Source organism: Pezoporus occidentalis, unplaced genomic scaffold (assembly GCF_034315485.1).
Source record: "Pezoporus occidentalis ecotype Australia unplaced genomic scaffold, CSIRO_AGI_Poc_V1 ctg23, whole genome shotgun sequence".
Taxonomy (NCBI): Eukaryota; Metazoa; Chordata; class Aves; order Psittaciformes; family Psittacidae; genus Pezoporus; species Pezoporus occidentalis.
In genome coordinates, this window is record NW_026914180.1 from 5726075 (window position 1) to 5752264 (window position 26190).

The 26190-nt window shown below is 35.1% G+C and overlaps 1 protein-coding gene across 2 annotated transcripts in view; it reads left to right on the top strand.

Moving 5' to 3' along the window:
* The window catches only part of UBE3C (ubiquitin protein ligase E3C), a 74232-nt gene that overhangs the window by 11741 nt on the left and 36301 nt on the right, over window positions 1-26190 (top strand). The window contains exons 3-15 of one of the 2 annotated variants that reach the window (XM_062621491.1): window positions 490-564; window positions 1252-1398; window positions 2154-2269; window positions 3813-3970; window positions 6061-6214; window positions 6996-7204; window positions 7776-7930; window positions 9242-9429; window positions 17264-17350; window positions 18041-18198; window positions 18819-19051; window positions 23973-24077; window positions 25190-25277. In XM_062621491.1, the coding sequence (XP_062477475.1) occupies window positions 490-564; window positions 1252-1398; window positions 2154-2269; window positions 3813-3970; window positions 6061-6214; window positions 6996-7204; window positions 7776-7930; window positions 9242-9429; window positions 17264-17350; window positions 18041-18198; window positions 18819-19051; window positions 23973-24077; window positions 25190-25277 (1873 nt within the window). Of the gene's footprint in view, window positions 1-489; window positions 565-1251; window positions 1399-2153; window positions 2270-2373; window positions 2433-3812; window positions 3971-6060; window positions 6215-6995; window positions 7205-7775; window positions 7931-9241; window positions 9430-17263; window positions 17351-18040; window positions 18199-18818; window positions 19052-23972; window positions 24078-25189; window positions 25278-26190 lie in introns of those variants that run through there. The other variant, XM_062621492.1, reaches the window with a different exon arrangement.

Below are 26190 nucleotides of genomic sequence, written 5' to 3' on the forward strand. Positions count from 1 at the left end.
TTTTTTTTTCCTTGGGTGTTGTTGGTTTGTTTCGTGTGCCCTCCCCCACATATTTAAACTGCACCAGCTTCATAATACTGATATTTATATATATATATGTATATTTATATATATGCTTACTATACAAGTAAGCAGGTCTTAAATATTAGCTGATGCATGCATGAAAGAAGAATGTTGACACTTAGTTTGGTGAATTCTTCAACATTTTAGTATTAAGACTTTGTCTAATAAAACACAAACGTGTTTATTTTGTAGTATTACGTACTAAAAATTTTTTCAATATCTTAATGGTAAATTTACATTTATAACCAAAAGTTTTCTCCCTGATTTATGTGTGTTGGATGCAAACCTTAAAAGTCATTACCTTACTAATGATTAGTGCTTAATTTCATTAAAGAATCCTTTTGAATACAAATGTATTTGAAAAAGCTATAAAAATTAAAATCAGCTCAACAATATCGATTTCAGTTTTCTTGCTTTGCTTCACAGGAAGAAAGGCGAAGGCTGAAAAATGCAATAATAATCCAGTCATTTGTAAGAGGGTACAGAGACAGAAAACATCAGGTAAGTACTTACTTATTTAGAAACATAGAACAATTTTGCTGAAAGTGGGACTTCCTAGTAATAAATAACTCCATTCAACAGTCTTCACCTTTTTGATTACTGTGTGTGCCAACAAACTGGAAGTTCTTTTTTCCCTCTTGACATTTTCATTTGAGCTTTAGTGTTTTAGCAGTTGGGCATTGATTCCACAAAGCATGGATGTGACAGTGGACTTCAGTGGGGTTATGCAGTGTTTTTTTGAGCTGACAAAGCAAATGAAAACAGTTGGGTATTAGCAGCTTTTACACACCAGTGGAGCTTTAGCCCCCAAAATGTGGCTAAAGTGGTAGTTTTGAGTGAAAAATACATCTTTCTAAGCTGCTGTTGGGTAGATTGTTCTAATAAAGAGTTGTATCTGCTTAAATTTGCTTGTGTTTGTTGAGTAAGCTAGATGAAAATGTTTGATATGATATTCTTTACTTGAAAGGCAACAGATTTGTTGCAGTGTATATTTTCTGAATTACAGAAAGTAATTATGGCTTTATGATACTGTGTGTATGTTTTGATCACTTAACAAATGTGTGCTGTATCTGTTTTACTACTTCGCAACCTCTTTGGACAGGAACCTGAAATGAAGTTTTCAAAATTTGCATCTGTATTTTAAATCATAACCATTACTGATATATTGATGCATGCCTTATTTTTAAGTACTCTATCCAAAGAAGTGAATTTGATCGCTGTGCTAATTTGGCCCAATCTGGAGGAACCTTTTCCACAGCAAGCGGAGCTAATTTGACTCTCTTAGTTCGTCAGTTACTCTTTTTCTACAGACAGAATGAGGATTCTAAACGTTTGGTGAGTACTGTTACATACTTTGATCTGTAGTACTTTTATTTCATGCACTTTTAAAGTACTCTTTCAATTAAAAGATTTTGAATGGATGCAAAAATGGGTTTGATCACTTCAGTAAATTCATTTAAGAATTCTGGGTTTTGCTGGCCTGAACTCTGCTGCTTTTCATTTAGAAAAAATAACTTAAAATTAGATTTTGTATGTGCTTGTGCACATTCACACAAAATCTGTGAAATGAAGCCTTGAAAAATCCTGTATTATTCACAGTAGTTTATTAAAAATAATATAATTCTATTAGAATTTAATTTGTAAGTAATAGTTTTCACTTAGCCCTCTGGTCGTTTTTACGGTGCTTGTGTTATGTTTGTTTCCTTACTGGTCAGTAATGCTGGCATATCAATTGCAAAGTAACTGCAAATTTCCCAAATTATGATTCATAGTGTATATTAATAATGGACATTGAAGAATTATGGCTATTTAAAACAAAATGAACGGATGAATTTGTTCAGGAGTAAAGTTATTTTGGAAGTGTAATTCAGTTTTAACTTTGAAAGTTAAAAGCAGTTAAAGTACTCAAGCAGTTGAGTACTTTATGTTGTGTAACAATTGTTTTCTCAGCTGAACAAGGTTATCTTAGTTTGTGTTTTGTAAATCCTCCAAAGGCATCCAAAATAGGATTGAAATACTATGTCTGTGTTGAAATTACTGTTTATAACAACAAGTTATATCATTTAACTTATGTGCATATCTTCTTCCAGGTATGGATGTGTCAGAATTTAATTAAGCAAAGTTCTCAGTTTGTTAAGCAATTGGATGGTCCAGACAGACTTACTTGCTTATTCCAAATAAAAAGACTGTTGGGGCTGTGTTGCAGGTAATTTTTTCTCTATGTGCTACTGTCAGAAAAGTGTTTAGAAATTATGTCAGGCACTTGCTTTTTTCTTTCTGCAGCAGGTAATCAAATGTGAATTTATTTTACAGAGAGGACTGTTTATGTTAAATTCATGTGTAGGTCGTGGTATAGGATACTTTCCTAGGTAAGAGCACTGGAATGTTCTTAAGCTCCATTGGCTTTCCAGGGATATGCTTTGGATATATTTTGTTTTAAAATTAGTGTTAATTAAGATGCCCTTCCTCATGCATCATTTTGAATTTAAAACATGTTAAGCAGTTACATTTTTGGTTTGGCAGTTTTTTGTTTGTAGTGGAGGATCATGGGAAGGTAATCTATCAAGGTGACTTGAATATCTGGCAGCTAAAGCCTAGTTTTATAAAACAGTGTATTTGCTCATATCAGTCACACATCACCAGAGCTGTGGTGTCACTGGATTGAATTGTACATTTTTACTACGTTTGAAATTGTGGTTTTATAAATGTAGCTCTCTCCTTTTCTGACTGGGTGATGTGGGAAAACAAAAGGCGTGGAAGAGGTGTCCCTGCCTATACACATAAGGCAGTGGAAGAAGCAGCTTGTCTTAACTTTATGTTGCCAGCATGATGATGGGAATCTATAATTGTTTTCTGAGCTACTTTAATCTTAAGTAAAAGCCCAGAAAGTGAGCAGTGGGAGAGGTAGCCGAAGAAATGTTTCCCTGAGATAAGTTCATGATTCATGAGAAGCTGTAGCTTTTGATACTGTGGGGAAAAAAAAAGATGACTGTGTAATATCGTAGCAAAAGATGGTAGTTTGATTGCAGCTACATCTGTGAAATAAAGGTTTTGTCAGAGTATATTTTTTTCTGTTTTGTGAAATGTTTAGCTATGATGTTAGAATTTCTGCTGACAGGTCCCATCTTTCCGAATGGCTGAGAAGAAAGCGTTTTGTTAGGGCAACTGTGCCTATAAAGATCTCATACTAACAAATACTTTTAATCCTAAACAGGCTCTTAATTTTCACCATTTTTGTGGTTACTGGTAGTTGTTTCATAAGCATTTTCTAAAAGGATGAGAGTGGTTGTGTTTGTAATATTTCAGTCTGTAATCAAAGACATATTGTTTTAGTTATGCCTATAGTGTTCCCTGGTGTTTGTTCCCAGCCCCTGTTGCTCTGGGGCTTTCATGGCTTCATTTTTAAAATGGGTGGTAATGCATATTGGAAAAACATGTTATTCTTTGCTTCTCTTCCAAGTTTTGCAGTAGACCTCCAAACTTTCAAGTCACTGACAGTAAGAATTTAGTAGGATGTAAAGATAAGAGTGCCATATTTGTAGAAATGCTAAAATCGGAATTACTATTACAAAAGGTGCCAACAAAAAGCTGTAGCTAAACTACTTGGAAACACTTGGAAACCTAATAGAATTAAGTTACTTTAAGGAGAATGTGAAAGGTTTTATTTGTATTTTTTTAAATCAATGTACATATGCCTGTGGTGAAATACAACAAATATCTTGTTAAATAATTTTTTATTTCATGTATAGGCTATTGCAAAATTGCAATGATGACAGTCTGAATGTTGCACTTCCTATGAGAATGCTTGAGGTATTTTCATCTGAGAATACGTATTTGCCTGTTTTACAAGATGTCAGCTATGTGACATCATTAATTGAACAAATTTTGCACTACATGATTCAAAAAGGTGAGTAGTTGGGAAATAACTTAAAAATGAAACAAAATGTGTAGTATCTGAAGACCATGTTGTTTAATCATGTTTTTGACTTTACTACCGACACAACGAGTTCAGTCCTGCATATGCTAACAGACCTGTGTGTTAGATGGATGTTTTGCTAGTAATGAGAAGACTGCTTGAAGAATTGCTGTTTAATTTCTTAGGGAATTCTGTTTATAAATTGAATATTTTACTAAGTTACATATACAGACCTCTACCACAGATTTTGGTACTAGGTGGATATTACCTAGGAAAAGTTTTATCACAGTAGCTGTTCACACACACTCTCACCCAGAGCAGATCTAGGCTTTAGTAGTGTAACAGTTGGACATTATGTTGCAGTACTGTTATCTGTATCTACTAACATTCATTATTATGGTAAGTTGGCATTACCTTTTCACCCTCCTAACACTAGAGACACCTTAGCAAAGAGATGGTGACCTAGCTTTTATTTCCCTTGTACCATCATCATCAAAACTGTTTGCTAGACTGCAATCAGTTACACCTGTGCAAACATACTGGGAGTTAATGAATTGTGTAGTTATCACCAAAATTATGTATTGTGTTGAAGAAACTCTATTACTCTGAGAACGTGTGAAAAAAAATAATTTGGCTTTCTGATACCATAGCTTGAGTTTGCAAAACCTGGGGACAAAACATTATGAAATAAATGATCCAGCTTCATTGGTATAAAACACAAAAAGAACACCTTCCAATTTGTTACATAATTGGTTGAATAATTTTATGTAAGTTTTAAAGTACATTTAGTAGATTAGGCTATCTTACCCTGTTACTAAGGATTAGGTTTTAGCTACTGCATGTTGAAGTCACTATGAGGAAAAAGAATTATTATAGTGCATTTCTTTTCCTTGCCTATGCCTAGTGAAAACTACTGAAGTATTTGTGTTTGTCTTATTGCTTACTATGTTATATCTTCCAGAATGCTTATATTTCTTCTTTGAGTATAATATTTAGTCCTCATAGCCAATATGTGAAAGTATCAGCATGTTAGGTCATTAATTTTAGTGAGAAAATACAGCTTTCTGATCACTTAGAATTTAAACAAAAAGAAACGATTGTATGAAATTACAGATGTTCTGTCTCCTAATAATTTATGATGGTTAATTTGTAAAGAATCTGTAGTCAGCTTTTATTAGTATATGGTTTTGCCTATGATTTGTCTTCCATGTGCATCTTGTAAGCATTGCTAAGTTGTTCCTTTGTGGTGACTTCCACTTGTTGCATTGTATGTGAAGTTAGGTAGTCCCTGACAAAGGGTCTTAGACTGGACCTCTTGGTGATGTGATGCTACTTACATATTTACAGTGGTTCCTGTAGTTGTGAAACTTGTGTTTTAGGAGTTCATTGAGCAAGAGGAAGTTGATTTAAGAAGAATAAAATCATATGACTCCATTTGTACTTTAGTGAAACAAAAATAGATTGCCTTCTAACACATCTTTATGGCTTGGGTGGTAATGCGTTTTATTACTGTCTGAGAGATCCTTGATTTGGAAACAGTAATTGTGTTCCTCAGCTTGCTAAAGCAAGTTCTTTATAGAATTTGAGTGTTCTGCCAGCTGGGCTCTTACCTGTATGATGCAGTCATGTTTTGGAGAAGAGGGAAACTCCAGAATTTCTGAAAGGGTGGAAGGACTGGTGTGAAAAACATGACTAGAATCACTTGTAGGAGAACATCTTTTTCATAGTTCAGTTTAAAAATATCAAATAGTTCATAGTTCAGTTTAAAAATATCAAATACATACTTCAGTTTAAAAATATCAAATTACTTCATCAGCAGGAGCTCAGGCTTTGAAAACAAAATTGAGTCTGAATGGAGTTCTCTTTCTATGATTTTATAAAGTGATGTTTCCAAAGAGATTGCTGGTATATCCTGTTATTTATGTGAGTGTGACCTAGGCTATTGTAAAAAGTCTTCCTAAGTAAAACTTCTTGCAGTGAATTATAAAATTCATTCAATTAATGTTGAGTATATAAGTTGCTTTATACAAAAAAGGAGAAAAATAATACTGCATCCAAAAAGTTGTGTTTCTTGTTTGCAGGCTACTACAAGTCGCTTTATTTGTTAATTAACAATAAGCTTCCCTCGAGTATTGAGTATTCTGATGTTTCTCGAGTCCCTGTTGCAAAAATACTTCTGGAGAATGTTCTGAAGCCATTGCACTTTACATATAGCTCCTGTCCAGAGGGTGCAAGGTAAATAAAGATACTAGTAGGTACTTGTATACTCATTTCTAATTGCTCTTCTGGAGTGTCTAGCTGTTCTTTTGGTACAGTTTGTTGATTTGTTTGCAATAGTAATGACTTTTTGGCAATGCTATACATCAGTGGAACAATGTAGCTTCAGGTGTGTTTAAGATAAAGGCAATAAAATGCTGAAGACTACAATAAACAGCATAGGGAACAGCAGGTATTGCAATATGCAGGGACATAAGAGTGCAAAAAGTTAGATGAGAGCAGAGGTGCAGCTATGGGCAGATGAATTTTAGAGTTAAAAAGAACTTTGTGACAGAGGAGCTGAGGTTTATGGAGAGAAGTAGTGAAGTCATAGTTTACAAGCAGAAATAACCACATATGTGGACAGATGGAACAAAAATCAAACTGATAGTATCACATGTAATAGTGTTTTGTGTTAAAATAGTATTTTTTTGGAAAAAAAAGGATAATTGTGGGTTTTTAGTACAGTTTTTATTTCAAGGTTATAAACAACAAACTTCAGAATAATTATCTGTGAGTTCATGAAAAGTTTAAAGGTTAAAATTACATACAGGATCATCAGGAAAATGATGTAGTAGAAGAAGTTAATTTTTGAGAAATCTGAGAAAGTTAGTTTATCAGCACAGTATTAATGGAGAACGTCTTTATAGTCATCTTGATGGATGTGTTCGAACTTGCAAATTGATCTACTATTCTGTGGATGTAATTGTGGGAAATTGTGTCTCTGTTTTCTATAAAGACAATTTTTCTTCCATTTCAGGCAGCAGATTTTTGCAGCCTTCACAGAGGAGTTTCTGGCAGCACCTTTTACAGATCAGATATTCCATTTCATCATTCCAGCGCTTGCTGACGTGCAGACCATTTTCCCTTATGAACTCTTTCTGAATGCACTATTATTAGCAGAAAGGAGAAGTGATGAAGCCCCGTGGCTTTTTTACTTTGTATTAACAGTTGGAGAAACATACTTGGGTAAGAAAGTTGAATAGCAAATTCATTGTTTTTTCATATTTCATAAAATCACGGAATGGTTTGGGTTGGAAGGGACCTTAAAGGTCAGCCAGTTCCAGCTTCCAGCCTCCCTGCTATGGGCAGGGACACCTTCCACCAGACCAGGTTGCTCCAAGCCCTGTCCAACCTGGCCTTGAGCACTGCCAAGGGATGGGGCAGCCACAGCGTCTCTGGGCAACCTGTTCCAGTGTCTCATCACCCTTATAGTAAAGAATTTCTTCATAATACCTAATATAAATCTCCTCTCTTTCAGTTTAAAACCATTCCCTCCTTTCCTAGTACTGCATGCCCTTTAAATACATGTTACGTATTTCCACAGTGTGGTTTATTGCCCAACAGAAAGGACAGTTTGGGGATAAAAGTGTTGGAGAGATCTGTTTTAATAGCTAGTCTTACCCTTTTTGGTAAAAAATACACATAAATTCGGTAAGATTTGGCATAATGTGTTTTGGTCAGGTATTTCTGGTAAAATATGCTTTATAGTGCAGTGTGATCTGGCTAACAATCTTCTATTTCAATGTATGTGCTACAGGATCCCTTTCAGAAGAAGGACTTCTTGTGTATTTGAGGGTACTGCAGACTTACCTCTCTCAGCTGCCTGTGTCTGCTTCTGGTACAGATTGTCAAGATGCAAACAGTGATTCTGAAGATGAGGATGAAGAGATCAGTAAAATGACAGCTGCACCAGTAAGCAATACGTAATTTCTTTGAATGAATTTCTGTTACAGCAGTAGCAAATATAAGCAATGCATGATCACCATAAGGCCAGTATTTTTCTAACTACATGTAGAAGGGAAAATATTTACTTCTAAAAAGATAGATGGCCACTCACTGTAAGCAAATGGAACTAGTTGCTTACATTAAAAACAAAACCTTTACTGTAATAAATCTTAAAGTACTGATACTTTGCAGAAGTGCAGAGCTTTTATTTAACAAAAAAAAGTTTAAACTTCTCTTTAAATTTGTATTTTACAGAAACTATTGTTCTCTGTGTTCTTTAAGTTTGTGATAATGCTAAGATGTCATGAAGCATACACGTGTTTTCATTTTTTTTGTCATGGAAATATTACAGGTTCAACTTGTCTTCACCCTATAGAATTAGCTCTATTTAAATATACCTAACTACCTTGAAAGGCTCTCAAATGGGGAACACCTGCTCTCTATAGTAATGTGTAGAGACTGTATTATAAACAGAATCTTTCACTGTAAGCTTCCACCAGTTAAGTGAATCTGTGATAACTTTAACCTCCTAACACCTGGATCAAGGCTTGAACAATCGAAGGTGGAGAGTCTCAGAGATTATTTTGCCTTTCCACACTGAGCTATGAAATCTGGATTTTTGTGTCTTTCAGGTATTCTGAGATTTCTGGTATTTTCTTGGTGAAGTGTTGAAAGCAAAAGGCTGTCAGCTCTTCTGAGAGATACTGTTCCTATAATGCCTACTTACATTTCATTTTAAATGCTTACCTTTTACCTGTACATTTTTAGGTGCAGTGTGTTACTGTTACCACAAAATCTTTACAAAGATAGTGTGAATAAAATACTTTATATGCCAGATACGCACATACCATATGTGATGTAAATATTGGCAGATTCTACTTGTGGCTTACAGATATTGGTGATGTTTAAGAGGTGACTAGATACACTTCTCATGCTTTATTGTGTATTAGCCTGTATTAGCCACTCTGAAGTTTTTTGTTGTTTGTTAACAACAAATGGTTATGAATGCAAAAATACTGTTTGTAAAGGAACTTACTGCAGACATCCATCCGTTCCTGGATTTCATGTCCCCTGATATCATGGGGGAAGAGATGACTTAAGGTGGCTCTTGGGTCTGATGATTTTAAGAATGGTACTGGGATATACATATGTGTTTCTGTTTTAATTATTGTACAAGAAAACTATTTTCTAGCAAAATTCTGAAGTATTTCAATTTTTTTTAAAAGGGCGGTACTTGCCCATTAACTTAAAGCAAATTTTGCTTTAATATGTTTGTAGGGTGATGGGAGAATATCAGTTCAGTACATAACTGAGGAGTGTCTAAAGAAATTGGATACAAAGCAGCAGACAAATACTCTACTGAATATGGTTTGGAGAGATTCAGCTAGTGAAGAGGTCTTTACCCTGATGGCATCAATCTGCCACACGCTAATGGTACAACACCGAATGATGGTGCCAAAAGTCAGGCAAGTATAAATAATGATGTTGAACTGTAGTACATCTAAAATTGGTTTTATTAGATAGATTTGTTTTAAATACCCTGTGATGTTAATTCTGTTTTTTCTTTTATCATCAGCTGAAATAAATTATTTCAAATGTAAATAATAATTCCAGGCAAACCAAAGAGTGGATTCTTTCTGTTTCTTATTTTATTTCTTGTTCCTAGTGCACTCTCTTCAGTAATCACTAAATCCAGAAATGTAAGCTCTTGGTTTGTTTAGTGAACTGCAAATAGGTTAGTTGAGGCCTATGGAACAGGTAGTGCTCAGTGTGACCAGAAAATCACACACAAACAGGGATTGCAAAGATTCTTGAAAGGAGTTTATCCATCCTTGTGTTCAGAGGCAGCATCAAGTGTCGTTGTAGCAGAAGTTTGTGTAGCTTGTGTTTAAAACTTTCAGTGATACGGATTCCACAGTCTCTCTAGCTAGCTGAGCACTGAAACCAGTGTGTTTTCTACCCTCTGTAATATATAGACAAAGTCTCTCTTGCTACAAATGAAAATGATTCCTAACTGTTGAAAATCACTGTTATTGTTTGGAAAGGGCTTTGACACCTGAGATGGAGATAAGACTTGTTAATTTGTACAGCATTCTTTTACAAAGACTGCAAAACACAAATGTTACTAACAATGGAAGAGGATTTTTGACCTTTTTATTATCAGACTAAGACCCATAAGTATTAACACTGTTCTGGTGCACGTAATTTTGAGTGAGTATGTAGTTGCTGGTAATAAAGTAAGTATTTTGGGAATGCTGTAAACATAATTCAAGCTGCATTGTAAACAGTGATACAGAAAACTAATTAGGTGCTATCTTAGCCCAGTGGTGTTTATAGCTGCTAAAGGAAGTAGGATGTCAGTGAAACTGTGATTGTTCGATTAGGGTAATTAGTTCTTTGTAGACTAATTGCATTAGTGCAGGATGTGAGACCTGAAGATCATAGCAGCAGTTGAATTAGAATGCCTGCTTTATTGTGGCAAGTAGTACATTGCCTTGGATAGTAATTACTGAGTTTAAACGCATCACTGCTTTGACTTAAGGTTTGCTGGTGAACTGTGTAGAAAAAGGTGTTTAATAAATAAAGAAGTCACACAGAACTTTAATTGTATGAGCACGACATCTGTTTCCTCTAAGAAGCTATACTGGGTCTTTGCAATTACTTGTGGTAACGGGGTAGTTACACATTGGATAAATTCAGGAGTTATGAAAGCTCTACTTAACATCTTAGATCAGATAGTAATTTACTAATTTCAAATTTTGAATACTCTCAAAATAGTTATATGTATAAATTTTAGAAATAAGCAGTAGAAATACATTTGTGTCAGTAATACCAATGAAATTACTTTTGTGGTCAAAATGAAGTTAGTTCAGGTATTTGGTAAGTTAAAGTAGATACTTAATTACTAGTTCTGGCTTCGAAGTCAGTTGTAAGTGCTGGATTTGCCAGGCATCATCATGTCAGGAGGTGAGAATCTTTTGTCTGTTCTCAGTGCATTTGAGACTTGGCTGAAGTTACCAAGCAGCTATTCTAAACATCATTTTTGAGTGTTTTTCAATGGACATTTGATGTTTGTTTTACAGGTACTAAACGTTGTGCCATTTCAAAAGGCAAAAGATTTTTTTCATCTTTAATTTCAACTTTTTAAATTGCTTGATGATTTTTTTATTGCCCAAACATTTTGTCAAATTTAGTGATAGCCTTTTGAAAGATGATTCACTTATTTTTGTAGCTAACTTTTAAATATACTGTATTCTGAATAGAAAGTAATCTATTCAATTAAACCATGCAGAAATAGTTAAGCAGAAATAATGTATCTAATATATCTTAAGAGCTCAGAAATGCTGTTACTTTTTTTTTGGAAGCATACTGGGTCACATGGTTTAAAAGTTAGAAAAGCTTGTTAGCCTTTTGTAAGACTTTGCTTATTTCACAGAATCACAAAGTAGTTTGAGTTGGAAGGGACCTTTAAAGTTCACCTGGTTCCAGCCCCACTACCAAAGGCACCTTCCACTAGACCAGGTTGCTTAAAGCCCCATCCAGCCTGACCTTGAGCAGTTCTAGGGATGGGGCAGCCACAGCTTCCCCATCCCCGCAGTGTTTAACCTGGAGTATCCCATGAATATTTAACAGCATTTAAAACTGTAATAGAAAAAAATTAAAAACATAAAAGCTGCAAATCTGCAAAGTGAGATGCTGAATAAAGAAAGTAGTAACTGAAAATAACTTTTCAGTAACTCCAAAGAAAATTAGGGTAAAGTTAACACAGGCTTCAGAAGGAAGGAAACAACAAATACCTCTGCATTAGTTTTAGTTCTGAGGCTTTTTTGCTTCTTGGGGAAAAAAAAAGATGAGAAATTCATAGTATAGACATGTCAGTCTGCTAAACTGAATGTTTTTTCTTCTTGTGGTTTCTCAGTACATCTTTGATTGGATGATGGTGATACTGTATGGTGTTAGGAACGTTGGTGATGCTTCATTAGCTCAGTTGTTTCTTTGATTTTGCAACAGAGACTTAAGAAAGAAAAGAACAGGATACCCAGCAGTACATTCTAGTTTTGAACATAGTTCCTTTCTGATTTCTCTGCAGAGGGTGATGGGTTCCAGAGGTGGGTTACTGTTTTGGAAAGATGCAGTCAAGCCCTATTAAAGAAAAAAGCCAGAAGACTTGAAAAACTGTTCTAGCATTTAGTAAGCCAGATGAGAGGTATAGAATAGAATCTGCATTGCAATGAAGTCACTGGGAATTGTGCTTGTTTTCAGAGGGGCAGGGCTTTCATCTTTTCACTGTAAAGTTGATACACATTATTGAGTACAGTTATTAAAAAAAGGAGAAAAAAATAAGTCTTGAAGCATAGTTGTCATAAGGAGATTTGAAAGACTTTAGTTCATCAAAACTGTACTTTAAGTAGTAAATTTAGTTCGGCAAAATATTTAGGTGCATAACTTAAATACCACAGAGTTCAGGTCATCACTATGGCTTACTCTTAGTGGTGGGAACTGTGCTTGTACTACGACTTTAGTAGCTGTCAGCTGTCAGTGCCACAGAGTAGTTGCTAATCTGGGTTTAACCATTTCATAGTGACCAAGCATTACTGCTGTTGAATTAACATCTCTAATCTTAACCTGTGGTTGAGAATTATTTGGAAATTGATGTTCTGGTGAAATAGGAGCAGCCTGTCTTCATACGTGTGCTGAAGATACTCAGGCTTTACATGAGGCTGTTCAAGTCATTCTTTAGGGAATGTTCTTAAACTGCTGTGCTTATCTCAAAACCAGAATCATTGAATATGAAGTTGTTACGCTTTTTCTTTCTGCTCTCTGCCCAATACAAAGTGAGGCAAAAAGCATAAAGTAGCCCAGAGAGCGGTATAGTTCATTTAGTGATGGCTTTGCCTGCTGTCTCGTACCTGTGACACCTTGCAGTTCAGAAGTGTCAGAATGCACTGCCCTGGCAGCAGTGACCTTTCACAGACTGTATGAGCTCCTCTCATTCTAGTGTATTCTCTTCATTAACTTAAATGGTCTCAGTGGGAAACAGGGCCCAATTTATGACCTAGACTGAAAAATCTTGCCTTTAACTAATTAACTTGTAGTGGTGCCTCAGCTAAATTAAGCTTAATGGGTCATTTAATCTGTCCCATTGCGCAGGAGGAATTTGACACTTTTTTAAAACCAGAGGTGCCCAAAATACTGTTCTGGCAAGTAGACATAAATCATGTGGCCTTTGTGGACAATTAGATACCTACGGAGAGAATCAAGGTTATAAATAAATGATTGTTATGTGCTTACTTTGGGGAGCAGACAATTTAATTTGGTATGATTAAAATAGATGCGTAACAGAAATCACTGAAGTAAATTTAACTCTCTTGTAACCTGTGGCTGAGACAGTGTGCCTGTTTACACTTGAAAGGAGCTTATCCTTTTTGGTAGTAGAGAAATGGTTCCTCTGCCAAACTACAGTGTTAGATCTGAAGATTGAACGTTACAGAAAATCTATTAATGAATCCATTATATAAAACCTATTAATGAATCCATTATATAAAACCATTTATAATCTCAAAGGAGTTGGTGGTATGCTGTGAGATTTTCAGGAAAATTCAGGACCACTCATGGGAGGGGTAAAACCCCAGGACTTAAATTTTAGCAGCTTGTTTTGTTTTTAGAGTACTACAGATACAGAAAATGAAACTCTCAAGTTAGATTATAATAGTTTGCATAAAAAGAGATAATGTCTAATCTTTTTTATTTCTGGTATTCGAGTGTGTGTGTATTTTCTGTTTGTTTTCTTTAAAGGAAGAAGTGGTCAAGATTATGTGGATATTCAAGCTTTACATTGACTAATCTCAACACTTTCTGAATTGATAATGCTTTGTCTTCAGGGTGTATAAGCTATCCCTGTAATACATAATCTGTGAGGTGTAGTGGGACAGTTTATATCAGTATCCTGATAATGTAGTTTATCTGCCAAAGAAAAGGACCAATTGAGGTAGATTTTGACCTATTTTAATTCTCAGAGGTTTTATTCTTTCTTTTTTTATTTTTTTTTTTTTAGGCTTTTTAATTTTATTTTTTCAGTGTGAAGCCAGAAATTTTGAAACTTTTTAGTACAGCCAATTTCTTGAACTTTTGCAGTGATGCAATTTTTCAAGGCCATCCTTGCACTGTGGTGGTGGTTTTTTTTTTTTCGGGGGGGTATGTGTTCTTTTCTGGTTGCAGTTGTCTTCTGCTTTGAAAGCCAATTTCTATACTTGGAGTGGGAGGGTAGTTGGTTGTTTCTGTTGTCATTCCTTTTGCAAAGAATTGTATTTTGTGTACATCTAGTGATGTAAACTTTTTGAAACACATGGCCTAATTCTCCTTTCTGTGTTTAGTTTGTAGTTTCATGTTTATTTTCTAGTAACAGTATGGAAAGACTTAGAATTGATGAATTCATCTGCTTCATATTTCATAGGTATTTCATATTGACAAAATAGGTTGTATGATAACATCCTCTACCAAATTTGCATTTTTGTATTTAACCAGATTTTTAAGGAAGGGAAATGTGAAGGTTGAATACATTCAGCATTTCTGGAATCAGGCCATGAAATACAGCAGTTGTTACAATTGACTGCCTGAATCACGGATATGGAATAAAAATGGCTAAAACTTAGACAAAGGTTATTATTATAAGCTCTTAAGGTTTGTCTTTTTTTTCCCTTCATTATTGCTGAACATTGCTAGAATGAAAAAATGAATTACATTATGATAGGTTCAGTGTCCATAATGTTTGTTCATTGCCACTAAAACTATTACATAATTTCCAGGGATGATTGTAAAATTAACAACTTTTTACTTGGAAGCCCTGTGAGACCTAACGGCACTGTGCCAAATTACTTTTAATTTCAAATATGAGGCCGAAAAGTGAAGGTCACTGAGGAAATTTCTCATTTCAGAAACCGAGACATCAGAGATCATTCAGATAGTTAAACATTAAAATAGAAATTCTTACTCTAAATTAGCTAGATACAGTAAGCCCATCCTACACGATAATGCGTCATTTCCACCCAAATGACAAAATAATATGACTTCAGAAGGAAGTAAAATTCCCATGAATCGAATTCAGGTTGGGTGTTTTCACAAATTCCACATATTCAAGGGAGAACTTAATTTTACAGTAAAACTTACCTTAAAACTGACATTAGTTGCAGTTGCTTCAAATTTGACTTGAACTTACTGATGTTCACCAGTATACAACTGCTCTGGAGTATGCGAAGCTTCCAACTCTTTTTGAAAGTACCGATCTGTGTATTTAAAATCTGTGTATTGAAATGAGAGAGGTGATATTTCAACAAAGACCAAGAGATTGCTTGTATTTCATTTCACCTTCTTCTGTATGCCCCTACTCTATTTCCAAAACTCCCCATACCTGTGAAACTCTGTCCTTCCTGTGCAGTGAAGAGTTCTGCCCTTCGTCATTCTACTTCATCCTTGAAAAGTTGCTTGTTTGTGTGACTGGCTTTTGATGAATGCATGAGGTTTTAGAGCCTAAAGAAGAAATAGCTGTATGAGTGCTGGGGAGAGGCTGTGCTTCAGTGAAGGCAGTAGAAAGAGCCTGCAAGGCTTCATCCGGGAAGGGAGGGCCTAGAGGCATATGGCACTATGCAGTATGTGTGAGTAGGCCTGTAGATTTTCTTGTGTTTTCTGTGTGTTAATGTCTTTAAATGAATTGCTGCTTAAACCATTCTCAAATGTTTCTACCTGTTTACTCATATTTTACTTTTTTCCTTAATGTGTGCTTTCTTTCCTTTTGCCATCTGACACATTTTAATTTATCCATGTGGTCTGTAATTAATAGTGTTTTTTCAGGCAGCAGCAACTCCCACGGGTTGAGATAAGAACAGTTTAGTAACTAAGGTATAACACAAATCACTACTGCTACCACCAATGATAATAATGATAAAGGAAATAACAAGGGAAGAGAATACATCATCTTTCGACCAAGACCGATACCTCCTTGCAGTCTCCTGCTAACTGTTACATCCTGGGCATGGTGCACCTCTTTGGTCAGTTTGGGTCAGGTGTCCTGTCTCTGCTTCCTCCTGGCTCCCCCTCCTCCCTGGCAGAGCATGAGGCTCACAGAGTCCTTGGCCACAGAATATCCTTGTTATCAGCTCTGTTCCCGATCTGAAAGTCAAAACACTGCACTGCACCAGCTACCAAGAAGGAGAAACATGACTGCTGCTGCTGAACCCAGGACAAGGCAGCAGTTAGTCTGCTCCCCACGTTCCATTTCCCAGCTTCCTCCTGCTTGTACGCATGGTCACCCGGAATTTTGGTACTATGAGGCTATTGATCTCTGAGAGATGTGGGACCTGAGTATCTGTTTTACCTTATTCATTCTAATAGTAGTTATGAGACCTAGGAAAGTAGGGTAACTAACTGAATACAGCTCTTCAGAACTTGAAAAACGACATCTGAGTCAGTCAAATCCTGTTTGTTTTCCTAGAAGACATTAATTGTTTCAAATGATATTTGTCACATCTGTTCCTTTGTGCAGTGGGCAAAATAGGCTAGGGGAGAACTTGTAATTCCAGGATGCTCTTTATTTCTCATTTCTATAAAAAGTTTATCATGTCTGAAATAAGACAGTTAAAGTTAGTCCTGTGTATAGCTGACTTGTGAGCATACACATTTATTTTTACAGCTAATAACTAATTTTCTGTGTACAGATGGATTAGTTTATGTGTAGTGCTAGTAGTGTGGTAACTGTCCTGACATGCATTGTTCCAATGATGATGTTGTATTTGCGTCTGCCAGGCAGAATATACCAGTAAAATTGCGACATAGTTTAAAATCAGAATTTGCTTCTAGCATAAATGAACTTTGAGGTATTTTATCTACTTTTCACAAAAATTGCTCTATTTGTTAATGTCCAAAGAATCAGAGAAATGACCTATTAACTAATTGGTGTGATTTTATAGATCAGAATTTGAAATAAATCCCAGATAAATAACTCTGAGTGAATATTATTGTTATTGATGAGTATTTAATTCTCTGGAATACTGCGAACATGGGCTTATATCATGTGGTTTGTTGCTGAGTTAATGAAAGCTCTGTATTTTAGGTATAAGGATTTATATGCTTGGTTTATTTTGGCTTTTGGGGCTTTCACCAGATTTGAGTAGGGTAAGAGCCTCCATCTTGAAAAAATAAGTTACTTATATTTGAGAAATGTTTGACAGATAAGTTCTTAGAGAAGCATTGTGTTTTGTGAATAGTCTTTTGGAAGACACAATTTATTTGAATTTCCCTTTGCAGGCTTCTTTATAGTTTAGCCTTTAATGCCAGATTCCTGAGGCATCTTTGGTATTTGATATCTTCAATGACTACACGAATGATTACAGGGTATGTATTATACCATTCCTGAAACTGAATCTTTGTTAAAGCAGAGTATATCTAGTGAGAAGAGAATGAGACAATTAGTGGTATTACAGTGCTCGTGGAAGGTGATTAAAACCAAAAATGTAATGGTTACTTAGCTCCTGTGATTGCATAAAACAGCAAAATCTTGGAATTTAGATATCTGCAAGTAATTATAGGTAAATAAATAGAATCTTCATTTAAAATAAGGCAGATGTTGTGCAGGTTTTGGAGTGCTTACTAGGATTAGTCTAACACTGAAGCTACGGGTACTTCATCCTAAATGTGTGAGATTTATCTCATATACTTTGACTAATGCAGAAATTAATGTCTGGATTCCCAGGAATTTAGGCAGTGGACCTGCAGATTTGCTTTGTGCTGACATGCAGATTAGTTACTCTTTTTGCTTTGTGTTTCCGTTCTAAACCAGAAAGTCTCTGCATTCAGTGATACTGCCAAAGTTTATATATCATCAAGACACTGAGATGCTATAGTGACAAGAACTTAAAAAGAGTGACCTTATTTTGCAAGAATGGGAGATAGTTATTTAACTGAGAGCACTGTCCTTACTTTGCTGTAGTAACTACTACTGAATATTTGTAAGATAATGCTGAATACTATAAAAAAGAGTATATAATTTACCATCTCTTTAATTTTGCATTTTTATATTTTAAGGTCTATGGTGCCACTTCTTCAAGTGATTTCAAGAGGGTCTCCAATGTCTTTAGAAGACTCTAGTCGAATTATCCCTCTCTTCTACCTTTTTAGTTCTTTGTTTAGTCATTCACTTATTTCTGTTCATGATAATGAATTCTTTGGTGATCCAATAGAAGGTGAGTTTCAAGCATACTAAATAATGTGCTGTGCAAAATGTTTTTGTGTAATGCCACAAAGTTCTCTGGACAACAATTTGCTGACATCTGTGGGGAAGCTGTTCTGGGCTGACTTGCTGATGGTCCCCTGAGCACTCAGCTGTCAGCTGACTCTTTCATAGTGATTGCATTTAGAAAAAGAAATGATAGTCTGCACCTTGGGAACCCTAGCTTTATGTGGTCTGATATGGACATTCTTAATCATGATAATTTTTAATGAGTTAGTGAAGAGATTGAGCTACTTCTGGGCTGAACCTGTAGTCTAATGTGAAAATTTAATATAGCAGGAATCACAAAAGTGAATAAGAGAATATTGTGATTACAGTAATTGTGACTGCAAACAATTACAAGATGTGATTGGCTTTATGAATATATACTCTCTTTTTGGGAGATGTTTTGTTGGTCTACCTTTAGATTTTGTGCGTGAATAATTAAAGTTCCAATGAAATAAGTAGGGTTTTGATGTTTTGGTGTTTTGTGTTTTTTTTTTGGTGGTGGGGTTCTTGTTTTTTTTTTTTTTTTAATACCAAAATGATTAAGAAAAAGTTCTTTAAGGAAACTTAAGCTTGCGCTTTATGTAGTTGCAGGTCAAAGACAATCATCAATGATGCCTTTTACACTAGAAGAGCTTGTAATATTATCACGTTGCCTTCGAGATGCGTGTTTAGGAATCATAAAGTTGGCTTACCCAGAAACAAAACCAGAGGTTCGTGAGGAATATATTGCAGCATTTAGAAGTGTTGGAGTAACAAAAAATACGGAAATGCAGCAATGTATACAGGCGGAACAAAAAAGGTGGATTCAGTTATTCAAGGTAAATGGTGTAAATTTTCAGAACATATTTCAATAAAATTTTCAGGCATCTGATGGCGATAGAAGATTAGGTTATTTTTTTTCCCCTTTAATTACACTTTTAAGACAGTTATTACAAGGAATATGGATTTGGGAAATTTCCTTTTTGGGTGTATATGCGAAACTGAGAGAGTAAATTCTGATAATTGAAACTTTTTTTTTTTTTTTCTTCTGGGAACTCTTAATTTCTTTTCTTGCTTATCCTGTTTGAAAAAAAGTTACTGCATAGGATATAGGTTTTAACTATATCTGCAAGGTCCATAAGCATTTCGTGATAACTGTATGTAGGTGTGAAATTCTAACTGAATCATACGATTATTAGAGTACTTCTGTATTCAGCGGTTTGACTAAATTGGTACCATGCTGTAGTGGTTTTGTTGGTGTTTTGGGCTTGCTGGAATACTAATGGGATGGTGAATCTGGCTTAGCAAATGTAAACTTAATGTATGTTCTTTCTGGATATCTACCAGTGTATCTTCTGCCAGTTTTATCCATGGCCTCCTACTGAAGACAAGAGAAGCTGAAAATGTTGGCAGGAAAAGACCTAATATAACTGTTGCCGAAAAAAAAGGAGTTCTTGACTTGTCATGAAAATTCTGCAGCAAACACATCTAGTCAGCTAAAATTGCTCGTTAAAGAAGTGGGAGCAGAAGAAATGCATTTTCCAAATTGAATGCGAGATTTACAGTCTGTTTAATACTGGCGACCTCTCGCACACTAATGTTCAGTTCGAGTCATCAGCTGTCCCTTCAGGTCTTTTATCACCGCTTTTGTCAAGCTATCTATTTAATTGAAAGAAGTTAATTGAATGAAAATGATCAACTAAGCTTGTATTAATATTGCTAATGGAACTTTCTTCTTGGCCATGTTTGGAGAAAGATGTCATGCTAGACTTTAGGAAAGGCCCATTAAGGCTTGCACTTAACCTGATGGGCTAATTAAGGAATGCTTATTCATTCTACAAGTCTAAGATAGCCTCTATCTAGCCTATTCTGCCTGATTTTACAACACATTTCACTTATGAGCATAAGCATTAATAGCAGGGAGAGTAACTGATAATGTTTTGATTGCATTGAATACAGTCCTAATGCACCACTGAATTCGTAATTTGCACGGATTGCTCTAATATATGTTTGCAGAATTTAATTTAATTACTTGTCTTTAAGTTGCCAAATAAACTTTTGATTTAAAGGTCACATGTGAAAACTCCAGTATGTCTATTTTTTAAGAAGGACAGCACGCTAGGGGTGTTTATTATGTATGCAGTTTATATCATGCCATGTTCTATTTTTTCTCTTTGGTTTGTCATTTTTAATCATTTTATAAGCTGCTTATGTTTTAGATGAATTTGATTTATTTTGGTGTCATTCAGAAAGTTGCAAAATCCTGAGTTGATTTGTCCCCCTTTGTCAGCCAGAAATTAAACTTGTAGTGGAACTCTCTGAACTTGTTACTATTTCCTGGAGCCAGGGTTGTCTTCCATTAGGTGAGTTACAAATGTAAATCTTAAGGATATCTTGAAGGCTCTGGTTCTATTAAAAAAAAGTAGTTAATAACAAAGCTTCCCTCGTTTACTCCTCATTTACTCCTTCAGAAGCGTATTGTTACAGACAGCTGCAGCTAGTTCATCTTACAAGAAGACTGCTGTACACAGCACCTGAGTCTTTTCTGAGGGCAGCTTCAAAATAGCTTTTTGTCAGTAGCAGGCAACAGTATCTTCTTCCAAATCATTAAAACAAAGCTAAAGTGGTTCATCACCTGTCAAATAGGAGAGAGAAAACTAAAGAAAAACCTAGGCAAGCTGCCTGCAGAGAAAAATGCCTGTTCCTTCCCTATCACCTGTGCCTTTAATTTCATGGTTTTCCTTTATTTTCTTTCCATTTCTCACACTTGCTTTGCATCTTTTCCATGCCACTTGTATCTAATGAAATGCATTCCTCTGTGTATGTGTGTGTGTGTGCGCGTGTGTGTGTATATATACACGCAAATAGAGGCTTTATTTCTGGAAGATAATGATAAATCTGAAAACAGTGAGGTGTCAGTATTTGGTAACAGATTGGAGGTCTTTGGTAAGATTTACATCTTTATTTAGCAGAATCTCTCTTTTTTTGTACAATATTGAATAGTGTAGTTACTGTTACAGATTCAGTAGAAGGATTTACGTTACAGGTAAATGAATATGGATGTTGTCAAATAAAATAATTATTTCACTATCTTGAGTTACTCCTATGAAATTAAGTTGCTAATTCTGCTGAATGTTAGTTTTGACTGTGTCTTGCACTTGGCACTTTATTGGAAAGAAATCTCCATTTTAATATTATTTATTGAGTGGGTCTTTTGTTTCAATAAAATATATACCAAAAATTTTAGTCATGAATTCAGATTGCTGGTGTTCTCAGGATCCATGCATTATGTAGAAGGAGCTCCAGTCTCACCTAATTTGATTCAGCTTCCTTAAAGGATTCTTCAACTGCTTATAAAATATTTTATTAGCATGGTCCTCATGTGGATAACTTTGTTAGATTTTTTTTTTTTTTTTTTTCCTCCTTTTTATATCTTGCTCTTGCATATAGTGGTAATGGGACCAGAGAGCTTCAGTGACCCATCTGACCTGCACTGAATTTTATAAGGGCAAGGTGATGAAAATTCCTGTGTAATCAGACAGTTCCCTTATTAGCATTCTTTGTTCTGTCTTTATTCAAGAGGTTACTATACAAAGGGTATCTTGAAAGGTCTTTTGTGTAGTATCTAGATACAGAATCCTTTAGAAGGCCCATTAAGCTCTCTGTTACTCTTGACACCTGCCCATTAAGATTGTCTTTTAGCAAGATTACTTCAGAGAAGCTTGGTGTATGTTTTTTTATATTCATTTTTCAAGGGCTGTAGTTCTAAGTTGCAAAACAGATGGCTGCTCGTTGTAGCAGTGATAATGTCTTTTTAGCCTAGTAATTTAATATTCTATTGATTCAACTTAATTATGTTTTATGTAGTGTTGCTTGAGATGGAGTAGTTGTTAGCTCGATAGCTCTTTTTTTTGTTTTTCTGGATTGGAGGAAGCTGCCAAGAAAAATACTAAAGTTGCAAAGACACCCTTGTGACCATGCTGACCATTATCCTCAGCCTTCCAGTTTTGTTATGAAGATGTGCATAAACTAGTTACCTATACAGTTTTCTCATTTTCTGACAGTATGGTTATGATAATGACAGAATTACCTTTCATCATTTGAATTCCTTGTGAAAAGAAGAGAATTCGGCATAGTGGTTTGTGCTGATGTGCTTGTGGTTGGGCGAAGTACGGGTGTACACATCATCACCCATGATGGTTCAGCTGATAAACAGCAATTTGTTAAACCAGTTTCTAGGGTGGTTTTCGGGTAGATGCATATACCTTTTGCTGGGAAAGAGCTTACTAACTTTAAACACTGAAGGGCTTTTATCTAACACATTTTGGTTGTAAATAACATTACAAATAAAGCCGTATATATATGCATATTAAATGAAAGTTACTACTAGTGGTGCCCCCTCCCCATATTTTTAGGACTGTAGATGTTTTTTGTCCTTGTGGTGATCACTACAATAATATTTGGCAGCCATCCTTTTCCTGGAAATGGTCATTTTGTGATCTGTTTTCAGGCATGTTTGGGCTAGGCTTTTCTCAGGAATGGTTTTATATGCTGCATGCTTTAGCAATCTTACGGTGGGGTTTACTGTGCATTATGAACATCTAGGCTAGTCACACTGGGATCTGTTTTAATAGAGACAAGAACTTTGAATGTGTAGATAATTTGGTAAATTGTTAGCTACTTCTGGATTATATGATTTTTTTTCTCTACCTTTGAAAACACTAAGAAGATACTAATTGAAAAGGAGCCTGTAGTGTCCTTTCAGAGGTAGTCCTTTACCCTTAAAAATATTAGCATTTGTTTATAATCACCTCAGTGTCTTTTTGATACAGCCTCTTCTGAGGCACCTTTACCTGAAAGTGGTTTAGTTTGTTAATGCAGGAACCAGAATAAGTCAATCTTTCATGTACTTTAGATATATAACTTCTGCTTTTATGTTTTGCTGTCAGTTTAGTGCTTCCGCCCTCTTCTGTGCTTTCTGAAGTTGATTTTGGCTTTTGTACATTTTGGCCATTGTGTACATCACCCTGTCTTTTGCTGGGTAATTTTATTGTCTATAGGCAGAAATACCCATTGTTTTTCAGTTGATCCCTTAGATTTGCCTAGTGTGGGGTGATACACATGACCTTTGTCTTGAGATGGCAGGCAAAAGTTCCATTCTTCTGTGGAGCATTTTCCTTGAAAAATGATGTACAGAAATGTAAGAATTTTCCTACTTGTAGAAAAAGAAAACCTACAAGTCAGACAGATTGTTTGGAATCTCAGTTTTAAAATGAGAAGTAGTAAGGAATAGCTATATAGCTCTCTCTTCTAAAAGCATACATCTATTCATATGCTTAATTTCTGAAAAACTGTATATAAAAAACCCAAACAAACAAAATCTTGTGTAAAAGACCATTGTACGAACTGTGTGGTTAGGTGTTAATTTCTTTAAATAAGTCATTTGATGCTGGTAATGATTTGTTTAGGCTTCCCTGAACTGGCATTCAGCTTTTTAGTTGTGCAGTGTAGCCCTAAGGTTACTTATTCCTTGGTAGGTCTTAGGTTTTGAACTTTTAATAAGCTGGGTTTTTCTGATGACTTGTAAGTGAACCACAATTACTTACTGACATTCTAAGGTATTTAAGAGCAAGTTTTTATAACTTAAAAATAAGTAATGATTTCATACAATAGGAAATCTTTTTAGTTTTTGCTTGTGGATTATACAGTTTCATTCTCAGTGCTGAATGTATATTGAATATATGTGCTTCTGACACCTAGGTCATCACAAACCTAGTGAAAATGTTGAAATCTAGAGATACAAGGAGAAATTTCTGCCCACCAAATCACTGGCTCTCGGAACAAGAAAACATTAAAGCAGATAAGGTAAGAGTAATGTTCTTTTTCCACATAGCCTTACAAGTGTGATTGTTCCAGTGGTAAAGTATTTGATTCTTGACAGTATCAGTGATGTTTTATAGATTTAGTGTGGTTTAAGATCTGGAGTAATGCTGCTTATCTCTAATGTAAAACGCTTGCATCTGTTAAGAAACTTTTCTCTTAAGCTGCATTTCCAGTCCATGAAGTAGAATGCACTCTGCAGTGCAGCAGTGTAAGTCATCTGCATTTGTAACAGGGGAGAATTGAAAATCTGGTAGCATTTTGTTGCATTTTATTTCCTAGTTATTTAAAGTACTTCTCATAACAAAAATGCTAAATAATAGAATTGCTCGGGGGGGGGGGAAATGCCCTCAAAAATCTCTTCCAAACCAAAAGAAAATTCGGTAGCATTTTCTGTACTTACCTCACATACAAATTACTTTTTTTCCCTAAGAGCTTTTGAAAAAAATTATGTTGCCTTTAAAACGTGTGTGTGTGTCTGTGTGTGCAAAAGAAAACACTAATAGGAATGTGCAAGTACATCTGTTGAGTCATTGACAACTTGGGTCTTAAGAAACTAGTTACACTTCAGCTAGGCTACTTTGTACTGTTGGATTTCTTAACTAAGTTTTGCATGGAATAATTAACATTAACTCTTGTGTTTATTTTTGGTGATCACTTATTTGCTTGCTTTTTGTTTAGGATTTTCATCTCTGCGTGACAGGTCTTCATGAGTCTTAGAAAATAGTGCCTAGGCAGCTTATTGGAAGTAGTAGTGGTCTTAAACTGTGATGCTAACTAGTACAAAGTAAACAAAATTTGACACCTGAAAAATCAAAGTCTGCTCTCTAATATCTTAAATACCAGAATTTAATGTAACATTATATGGTATTTTTAAATGATAACTGGACTTTATATTACATTGTTGTTAATTCTGCAGCTCAGCTTTAAAGCTCAAATATAAGAAAGAGTGATTAGAAATGAAGATGTGTAGGCATACAGACATGCTCCTGAATGAGACAACTTTGTGTATTTATATAATTTATTATAAAATGTTTATAGTAAAGGGTAATATGTAATTAGATAATGCTTAATTATAAAATACTGTTATCTGGTAGGTTACACAGCTGTATGTGCCATCTGCCAGACATGTCTGGAGAGTCAGAAGAATGGGAAGAATAGGACCGTTGCAGTCTACTTTGGATGGTAAGAGACGGTCTATGCAGTTTTTGCTTTGCTAAGTCAAAATAACGTCCTGCCTTTTATAAAGCTTGGTTAAGTATTTTGTATAAAAGTCTTAATGATAGCCAAACCAAGGCAGTCTTTCATAGTTTTGTTTCAGATATTAAAAAAAAAAAGTATATTTGTATACACATGTATATAATTGTCTTTTAGAATATTCAGGTATTGGGTATAAGTTTTCCCCAAGCTTCTGCTTGCATCGATGAGGGGAAATAATAAGATGAACAAGTTGTATGATAGAAGCATACATTTTAACATGTATAAAAGGCATTTGCATAAGATGCAAAATTAATAAAGTTGCAGAAGATGTAAAGCATTGAGGTTTTGCTTATACTGTATACTACAAAGAGATTTATTATATATTAAACTATAACAAACAAGCTGTAGGTACCATGATAAGTATTACTGTTTATGAATACTGTCTCTAATTAGATAAGTCAGAAACTTAACCCCTTGAACTACTCAAAGTATCAGGACTTTATGGAACTTCCAAAGAAAAAATTAGAGAATGGCACCAACTTAGCAATCAGGGTAAATTTCCATTAGTTCAGTCATGTCATTGTGCTTTCTCATGTAGCCAGTCTGTTTCTTTCAGCTTTTCATACCTTTGTAGCTTCACTAGTCTAGAATTTTACCTTGCTATGCTCAGGTAAAATAATCATTAAATCACTAATACTTGTGAGATTTAATAATGAATTAGAAATGGGCCCTTTAAGCAGCAAAATGATTCATCTGTGAGGGTCCCTACTCTCTTTAAAGATGATGTAATCTGTTTGAGTATCTTAGCCAGGTACACTAGATCATTTAGAGACCAGAGTCTTTGGATGCTGATACAGAGTTGTACAGAATTAAGGGCTTTGTCTAAGGTTGAAATCAG